The 9,497-nt window shown below is 45.5% G+C and overlaps 1 protein-coding gene across 1 annotated transcript in view; it reads left to right on the top strand.

Annotated features, from left to right (window-relative positions):
• TOX2 (TOX high mobility group box family member 2) overlaps positions 1 to 4,224 on the top strand; it is a 195,044-nt gene extending 190,820 nt beyond the window's left edge. Inside the window, exon 9 of the mRNA XM_044659807.1 lies at positions 3,170 to 4,224. Within this exon, the coding sequence (XP_044515742.1) occupies positions 3,170 to 3,206 (37 nt within the window). The 3' untranslated portion in view covers positions 3,207 to 4,224. The remainder of the gene's footprint in view (positions 1 to 3,169) is intronic.
• The last annotated feature ends 5,273 nt before the right edge of the window (positions 4,225 to 9,497 follow it).

The raw sequence follows: 9,497 nt of genomic DNA, 5'->3' as shown, positions 1-9,497 counted from the left end.
GCCTCAGACACTTCCCAGCTGTGTGACCCTGGGCAAGTCACTTGACCCCCATTGCCTACCCTTACCAATCTTCCACCTATAAGTCAATACACAGAAGTTAAGGGTTTAAAATTTAAAAAAAAAATGAGAAGGCACCTTAGAAACCATCTAGTTTGACACCCCTTCCCTTTTTACAGATGAGGAAACTGAGCCCCAAAGAGAGTAAGTGACTTTCCCAAGGTGTAAGTGCAGCGTCCAGATTTACCTCCAAACCTAGAAACCTTTCCGCCATCACTCACAGAGGTAGAAGGCTCCTCCGAGGTCACTGGGAAGATGGCCAGGAATCATCCACACTCCCCTAGAAGCTCTCCCATGACTGGGAACCCTCTACTTCTTACGGCAACCTACTCTACTTTCCCAGCTGTTGGGAAGTTCTCCTTTAGATTGAGCACAAAACTGTTTCTTTGCAATGTCTCTCCATGGCTCCAGGCCCAGGCAAAACCCAGCTATTCCCTCTTCCACCATCCCCATTGAAAGTTCCTCAGTCACTGGACAGCCTCCCCCTCTTCAAGTCTCTTCTCCAGCCTTCCCCAACTCCTCGGCTAAGTCCTTGTGTGATAGGCTTGTAGTCTTTCCAGCATCCTGGTCAGCCTTCCTTAGGTGAGCTCCTATTTGTCCAAGTCAATATGGCTTTCTTTTTCCTGACCAGAGTACTCCAGATGCAGTCTGAACAGGGCAAAGCACAATAGGAGCCTCCTCTCCTATACTCTAGCCCAAGGATAGTGTATCTTTTAGAGACCATGTGCTGTGCCTCATCCCTTACCCCACACAGAGGAGGGAAGAAGCTCTCTCATTGGCTGCTGGGCTGGAGCAGCTCCACCTGAGTCCCTCTGCCTTTTGTAATGCAGGATTGATGCAAGGTCTCTTTTTTGCAAAATCACCCCAGGCAATCCTGGCAGTTAGGGGAAGGGAACTTTGACCTAGCAAGTCCCTGGTCTCAAGACCAGACCATTGTTGCTGGGGACTATAAATTCCCCTGGAGAACCAACCTGGGGGTTCTGATTTCCCTGACCTCACCCAGACATCCAGCTACCCCCTGGACTTCCCCTTGGGGCCCCCAGAGGTGGGATTTGGTGAGTTGTGGAACATGGGAAAGAATTAAGTTAGGCTAGGCAGGACACCCCTAAACCAAATCATTACCCTCATTTGTCAAGCTGGTAGACCACTCTACATCAGGGCAGTGGAATTTATCCCTGGCTGAGGGGCTGGTTCCCTCAGCCTGATCTTACCTTCTGAGGCCCTCTGCCAGCACTGGCCATTCACCCATAGCAACAGCTTTTCCAGACCTTAACCCTCCTCCCTCAGTTTACCCTTGAGTTTAAATAAACCCCTTGGCCTGATTTTGAGAGTTTCCGTGATTCATTTATAACATCAACCAGGGCCAGGGACTGTGGAGAAGGAGGATTGTTTCCAGAGGAGGTTAGACAAGGCATCCACCTTGCTCAGGAAGTGAACCAGGTTCACTTCCTGTTGGCTTCCAGTTTCTCACCAGCAGGGAGGGGCTCCTCACTCCTCACCTTAAAGGAGCCTACAGACAGCAGGGAAACTGACTGGTCGTCTCTGTTCAGGACCTCACAGCCCTGGCTGTCCTAGACCAACAAATAGTGAAGTTGTAGGCTCCCTGGCCCAGGAGACTTACTGGTACCACCAGCATCCCTATTATCAGCCTGTTTAGCCCCTTATTACACTTTCTAGTAACGAACTCTGACAGTACAGCATGTGCCCACAGAGCACACTCTGCATGCCATCTTTGGCACCCGTGCCATAGATTCACCAACACTGTTAGTATAGAAGCTGGGCCCCAGGGAGCCATGTCATAGAAGAATCGTACTATCCAATGTCACCACTTTTGAGATTCTTAAACACACACACACACACACACACACACACACACACACACACACACACACACACAGCATTAAAACTAAATGGAACAAAGAATTTAGTCCCATGTTATCAAAGAGAATTTTCCAAAAGAGGGTATCAGGGATCAAGAGGCTGTGACCCACTTTTCAGTGTCCAAATTCCTGCTAATTTAGATGAGGGCCCACCTGATGGAGCAGGGGCCCAGTCCAGCCAGGTTTCTAAAAGCCCAACTTTCTATCACCTCCTTTCCATCTTCTTTCCTTGTCTTGCCCCCTTTTTTGACCCTATAACTCCCTTGTGTCACGGACCCCCAAAGCTGAGAGGAGTCACCTAGGACATCTTGACCAGCTGCCTACACAATATCTGAATCTCTTCTACAGGTCATCCCAGCTCTACCTTGTACTGTTGTTACTTCCTGTGATGGGGAGATCACTGTCTTTCCAGAGAGTTATTTGGACAGCTCTTGTGGTCAGGAAATTACTCCATTTATTAAGTCAAAATCTGCCTCCTGTAATTGTCCCCTCCTGATTCTAGGTCTTTCCTAGAATGGACCAAATGGAACAAAATGATTCCGCATCACTGGATGGTCTATCAGATATTTAAATGAACAGTTACTGTAGCCTCCTCTCCAAGTCCTTTCTTCTAGCTAAATATTCCCAGTTCCTTAAACTTGTGTGACATGGTTTTAAGTCCCCTCACTATGCTGGTCACCATTCTCTGAACACTCGAGCTTGTCAATGTTTCCACTAAGACATCTGTCCTAGAATCTTCACAATAATCAATCAGTCTCAATACTCCAGGTGGAAATATTTTTAAGCCCTTACCTTCCATCTTGGAAGCAATACTGGGTATTGGTTTCAAGGCAGAAGAACAGTAAGAGCTAGGCAATAGAGGTTAAGTGACTTGCCCAGGGTCACACAGCTAGGAAGTGTCTGAGGTCAAATTTGAATACAGGATCTCCCATCTCTAGGCCTGACTCTCAATCCACTGAGCCACCTTGCTGCCCTGCTCCAGGTAGAATTCTGGACACTAGGATTCTCATTTGTCTAAGTTATTTACCTCTATAAAATGGGAACACAAGTACCTGCCTAATTCACTGGATTTTGAGGGACAGTGAGCCTGACATGGAGGATTGTTATTGGGGTGAGACCATGTTTGAGCATGGAGGGATTGGCACGGGGGCATGGTCAAAGACCCCAGAGGATATCCATTTCCCCACATTGGGCCATCTTCCTGACTGCCTTCTGTTCTTTTTTCTCTCCAGCATGCTCCCAAGAGATAAGTCACTCTACCTCACCTAAACCGGCCATTTCTCCCCTCCGAGGCTCAGAAGAAGGACACGGGCATGTGGGCCTGGACACTGGGAGGAAGCACCGAGCAAGTCCCGACGGCCTGGAGGGCTGTTCCAAGACACCTGTACATTGCCCAGCTGGGGAGCAGTTCCTCCTTTCCAACTCCAAAGGCAGAGAGCTCGCTAGGTCCCCACCCCCACCCCCAGAACAAACCAGACCCCCTTTTCTGTTCATCCGCTTAGCTTAGCTCCAAGCTCTTTCCCTAGTGACCTGCTCTTAGACACAGCCCCGAGTTTCTGCACCGGGCTCCCCCGCTGGGCCAGCCCCAGAGCAGACTGCGCCTTCTGACTTGCTAGCAGCACTCGATCCGTGCAAGGAAATGTGAAGTATGTGTGAATAGTGTACATGCAAAGGCCTTGGATATCCAGCAAAGTAAATCCCGAAATCCACAGACACCCCACTGGCATGCCTCGCAGGGAGGGGGGCGGGTGGCCGGCCAGAGGGCTGGTAGAAATGCAAACCCAGTTTTACAAACACGCCCACTGTCCTGGGCGTGAGTGTGTTGGCTCCATGTCAGTAGATTACTAAGTGTGTTAGACCTGTGCTGAAGACATCTTTAAGATTTTTTTGTGGAAGAAAAATAGTAGTTTACTTTCTAGTAAAAAGCATTTTATATTAACTGTAGCACATTTTTTTAGTTATACATAGACAGAAGATGTGTATAAAAAGCCTGCCAAACCTGTTTCTATGATTTCTACAGCAAGAAATGGACAGTTTCTAGCCATGTTGCCTGGCATTGTTATTTTTTTTTTCAGCCATATGTCCATCTATTTAAAATTGCTGATGATGATTTTGTCTATTTATGGAAAAGGAAAAATAAGAAGGGGGAAAAAAAAACAACACCAGAATTACAGTTTATCAGAAGGGGCGTTTATTTCCATTTGGTTTTGCTCTGACTTTCTTTGTTAAAGGGTTCCCTTGACCCTGACACATTTGTTTTGGTTCACAATGCTTAGCTCAAACTTTCTTTATAATAAAATTTCTGAAAAGTAGAAAGCAAACCACTGGTCTGTTATTCTCTTGTGAGCGAGTCACCTCCAGTAGGCTTTAGCCGTGGCCCACATGTGGCTTCATGATCTCCGGCTCCCAGAAGTCATTTATGGCCCTGACACTAAGATCTCGTTTCTATCAGGGGTGACGGGGAAGAAACCACAGATTTAGAGCTGGAAAAGGATCTCAGCGATCATATGGCCCCTTTTACGGATGAGGAAACTGAGGCCAAAAGGGGGAAATAATTTACCCAAGGTTGCACAAGTCACTGCAGCAGACTTGGAATTCTAACTCAGGTCCTCTAACTCCACATCAATCATCCACTGAGGCAGAGGAGGGGAGAGAAAGCATTCCAGGCACGCAAAGATGAAATGGAATGTTGTGTGTGACGAACTAAGAAAAGGAGGCCGGGGCAGCTGGGTGGCTCAGTGGATGGAGAGCCAGGCCTAGACATGGGAGGCCCTGGGTTCAAATCCGGCCTCAGACACTTCCCAGCTGCGTGACTCTGGGCAAGTCACTTGACCCCCATTGTCTAGCCCTTACCATTCTTCCACCAAGGAGCCAATACACAATATTGATTCTAAGATGGAAAGTAAAAGTTTAAAAGAAAAAGAGGCCATTTTAGCTGGATCTCAGAGTGTAGGAAAGGGAATAATGTAGAATAGGACTAGAAAGGTAGGTTTGGGTCAGGATATGGAGGGCTTATGAAGCTGAACGCAGGGGTTCATATTTGATCCTAGAGGCAACATCACATCCAACGAGCTTTCCAGTAGTTCAGGAAGAGGACATTTGTTTGACTGATTTAAGTATAATCATCAATATTAATAAATTGCTCCCAATAAACTTGGCAGGTAGACTCAGAAGAAAACAATTCTTTCCTTAATTTCAGGAATCCGTTGGCTCCGCTCAGTGGTAGACGCAGAGCAGTGATTCCCAAAGTGGGCACCACCGCCCCCTGGTGGGTGCTGCAGTGATCCAGGGAAGCGGTGATGGCCACAGGTGCATTTATCTTTCCTATTAATTGCTATTAAAATTTTTTAAAAAATTAATTTCCAGGGGGCTAAGTAATATTTTTTCTGGAAACGGGGCATAAGCCAAAAAAGTTTGGGAGCCACTGACGTAGACAAAGAATGTTAGGCTGGAAATAGCCATAGAGATTGCATACTTTCCCATCTGGAAAGGACCCCGGAGACCCTCTTCTTCTAGCCATCCGCTCAGTTCCCCACTTACCTGTGCTATCCATGACTCAGCCAACACCCTTCCAAGTTGCTCACAAATAGTATAAAAGACTTTGCCGAGTACTTTGCTGAAATGCAAATAGCTTCTCTCGGTAGCATTCTCCTGATCTAGGAATCTAATTATCCTGCCAAAAAAGGGGATGAAGTCACTCTGGCATGACATGTGCCTGATGAAGCCAGTGCCAGCTTTCTGATTGCTGCTTCCTTTCCTAGATGTTCACGAACCGTTCCTAGAAGAGCATATTCAAAGGGCAGCTACATGGCTCAGTGGATGGAAATCCAGGGCCTTCGATGGAGGTCCTGCATTCAAGTGTACCCTCAGACTACTTAAATATGTGTCCCTGGGGCACCCCAATTACCCAGCCCTTACCATTTTTCTTTTTTTTTTAAACCCTTACTTTCTATCTTAAAATCAATACTGTGTATTGGTTCCAAGGCAGAAGAGCGGTAAGGGCTAGGCAATGAGGGTTAAGGGACTTGCCCAGGGTCACACAGCTAGGAAGTGTCTGAGGTCAGATTTGAACCCAGGATCTCCCGTTTCTGGGTCTGGCTCTCTATCCACTGAGCCACATAGCTGCCCCCACCACTTTTCTTTCTTGGAACTGATACTTAATATTGATTCTAAGACAGAAGGTAAGAATATAAAAAAAAAATTATAGAATTTTGTCAAGAATTCAGGTTGAACTCATACAGGCTAATGATTTGAAGAACTTACCTTATTCCCTTTAAAAAAAAATCAGGTCATTCACCCTTCTTCAATCCTGTCGCATCACTCCCATTCTTCCTCTTTTTCAAACATCCCCCAAAATAGTTTCACAATCCTATTGGCCACTTTTTTTCTGTCCCTGGGAGACATTTATCCTGATCTGGTCATTTGAACTAGTTTTTTTCTTAATTTTTATTTTTAGTTTCAAATTCTCTCCCTCACACCAGCCCCTTTCTCACCTACTGAAAGGCAAGCAATACAATGCCCATTATATATGTGAAGTCATATAAAAAAAATTCATCAAGTTAAGAGAGCAGCTCATTTAAAGAAATGAGTTCAAAGTTCAAAATTGGGACATACCTGAATAAGTTGTGGTATATGATTTTGATAGAATATTACTATACTAAAAGAAATGACTAAGGGGATGGTATATAAAGCACTTTAATATTAGCCATGTTGGGGGGGGAAGCAAGAAAAATAAAGTTTTTATAGCATGCTTCAGTCTGGACTCACAGGCCATCAGGAGGTAGATGGCATTTTTCCAAATGGATCCTTTGAAATTGTTATGGATCGTTTCATTGATCAGAGTAGCCAAGTCTTTCACGGTTGATCATCATTATAATGTTGCTGTTGTTGTGTTATAGTGTTCATTTTTATTAACCTGGTTCTGCTTACTTCACTTTGCGTCGATTCTTCCCAGGTTTTTAGTGTCTCTTAATTTTTCTGTAAGTCTTCCCAGGCTTTTCTGAAACCATCTCCTCAGTCATTTCTTATTGCACAGTAGAATGCCACCACAATCACATACCACAACTTGTTCAGGTGTTCTCCAATTTTGAACTTTAAACTTGTTTCTTTAAATGAGTTGCTCTCTTAATGAGGTTTTCTCTTAATATTTCCTCATTTATCTTGGATTTCGGTTCCCCATTAACCACCATTTTTGTTCTGTTCTTTCCAGGATAAAAACTATTCTCCTTAGTAGAAAGAATAGAAGCAAAGCTAAGAGTTGAGTAGTTCTACCTTCCCTCCATCATCACTGTCCAATCTCCCATTTTGCAGAGGAAGAAACTAAAGCCCAGAAAAGGCCTTGCCCAAGACCACAAAGCAAACCAAAGGCAGAGGTAGGGCACAAGTCGGATTCCTAATCCAAAACTCTTCCCACTGCACCAGTGTCCCAGATTAAGAGTTGAAAAGAGCAGACAAGAGCTACTGATTATTTCTGGATAGTTCAGCTTGGTTGGGTTTAAAAGGGTAGACAAATAAAAATAAGAGTATAGACTTTGCTGACATGAGGAAGAAAGATCTGTACTTTCCTGAGGAGAAGTTATAGGATCATGAAGTAAGAAGCAGGCTGAAAAATTCATAAATTCTAATTCTCTTTTTATAGATGTGGAAGCTCAGAGGTTAAATGACTAGCCCAAGGTCACATGGCTCATAAATGAAAAGACTGAGATTCTAACTCAGATCATATTACTCCAAAGCCAAGATCCTTTCCAGTAAATGCCAGCTTCTAGTACCAAAAGAATCTCTAAATAAGATTTGCCTTCTAAAGAGAGGAAGCCTCCAGAAAGGCCCGGATTCAAACCCTGTCTCTAACAAGTATTGGCTGTGGGACCCTCAATAAGTCACTTAATTTGTTAATACTCCAGGCTACTATCTAACACTTTTTTTTAAACCTTTACCTTCCATCTTAGAATTAATACTGTGTACTGGTTCCAAGGCAGAAGAGTGGTAAGGGCTAGGCAATGGGGGTCAAGTGACTTGCCCAAGGTCACACAGCTGGGAAGTGTCTGAGGTCACATTTGAACCCAGGACCTCCCTTCTCTGGGCCTGGCTCTCAATCCACTGAACCACCCAGCTGCTCCCCTCTCTAAGACTTTATAGGTTTATGCTTTAGTAGAGGGGATTCCCAGGACTGGTGCATCACATCTCAGCCCTCCCTCTGCCAAATAAAACATACATTCTAAAGTCTTGGTGTTCCTGGAACCTCTGAGCCAGAATGATCCCACCTTACACAGGCAGTGAAGGAGCTGCAGTCGTGCCCATTGACAGGTGGCCTGAGCATATGTTCGCAGCGGGAGAAGGTGCCCTTTTCTAGGGCACAGACAATGGAGAGCTCCCAGCCTCAGCAGGGACGATGAGCCATTGCCCTCTGATTCCTGAAAAGCAGCGATTTCCCTGCTTGGGGGTAGCATGTCCAGTCCCACCCCTGCCTGGGCCAACCTTCACTCCCTAAAATCCCCAATAGAGGCACTCAGACCTCTTTGACTCAGAGAGCAGGCCAGGGGATGAGTGGCATTGACCGGGGCGTCTGGGCCTGCCAGGAACCAGCAGAGTTTCTGCTAAGGAGGAGACCCTGAGGCCCCCCCTCAGCTCCCCCCGTCTCTGGAACCTGCTGCCACCAACAGCCCGACTATGCCAGATCAAGCTCAAATCAGTTTTTAAATGAAATCTGAGAAAGTAATAAAATTCCCCGCAGAAGCTATCTCAGACAATTCTCATCTCTCCCATCAAGCAAATGAATTCCTGGTGTCAGGGCCTTGAGATCCTTCCCCAAACAGGCAATCATTCACATATGAGAGAAAACTCACACAAAACCCATCGCCGGCTTCAGAGGAGAAACCAGTCTGTCCCCAATTTTGAAAGACTTAAAAATTCTGAGGCCGGAGGTGAAACGGGCTGCCCGGCTCCTCGCAGAGGCGTGCTAGAGCCGGATCGCCCATTAAGGCACACTTCTTGGGCCAGCTCGGTGTGGGGATTTGTTTTTGCTTTGACTGTACGTCTCTGTTATAACAGTTTTCTTTTTCTTTTTCTCCCATGGGAGGAGACTGGAGGGAGAGAAAATAAATTTTTGTTCATTAAAAAGAAATAAACAACAACAAAAAAAGAAATAAACAGGAGGCAGCTCGGTGGCTCGATGGATTGAGAGCCAGGCCTAGAGATGGGAAGTCATGGGTTCAAATATGGCCTCAGACTCTTCCTCATTGTGTGACCCTGGGCAAGTCACTTAACCCCTGTTACCTAGTCCTTGTACCTTGAAACCAATACACAATATTGATTTTAAAATGGAATGTAAAGGTTTTTTTTAAAAAAGAAGATAAATAAAAAATAAATTTAAAAATAAAAAATTGAAATTGAAAGAAAGGAAGGGAGTAAGGAAGGGGGGGGGGAGGGAGGGAAGGAAAAAAGAAAAAGAGAGAGGAGGGAAGAGGGAGAAAGAGGAAGGAAGGAAGGAAGGAAGGAAGGAAGGAAGGAAGGAAGGAAGGAAGGAAGGAAGGGAAGGGAAGGGAAGGGAAGGGAAGGGAAGGG

This window comes from Gracilinanus agilis, chromosome 2 (genome assembly GCF_016433145.1).
Source record: "Gracilinanus agilis isolate LMUSP501 chromosome 2, AgileGrace, whole genome shotgun sequence".
Lineage (NCBI taxonomy): Eukaryota > Metazoa > Chordata > Mammalia > Didelphimorphia > Didelphidae > Gracilinanus > Gracilinanus agilis.
Note: the sequence above shows the minus strand (reverse complement) of the source record. Positions and strands in the feature narration are given on the sequence as shown.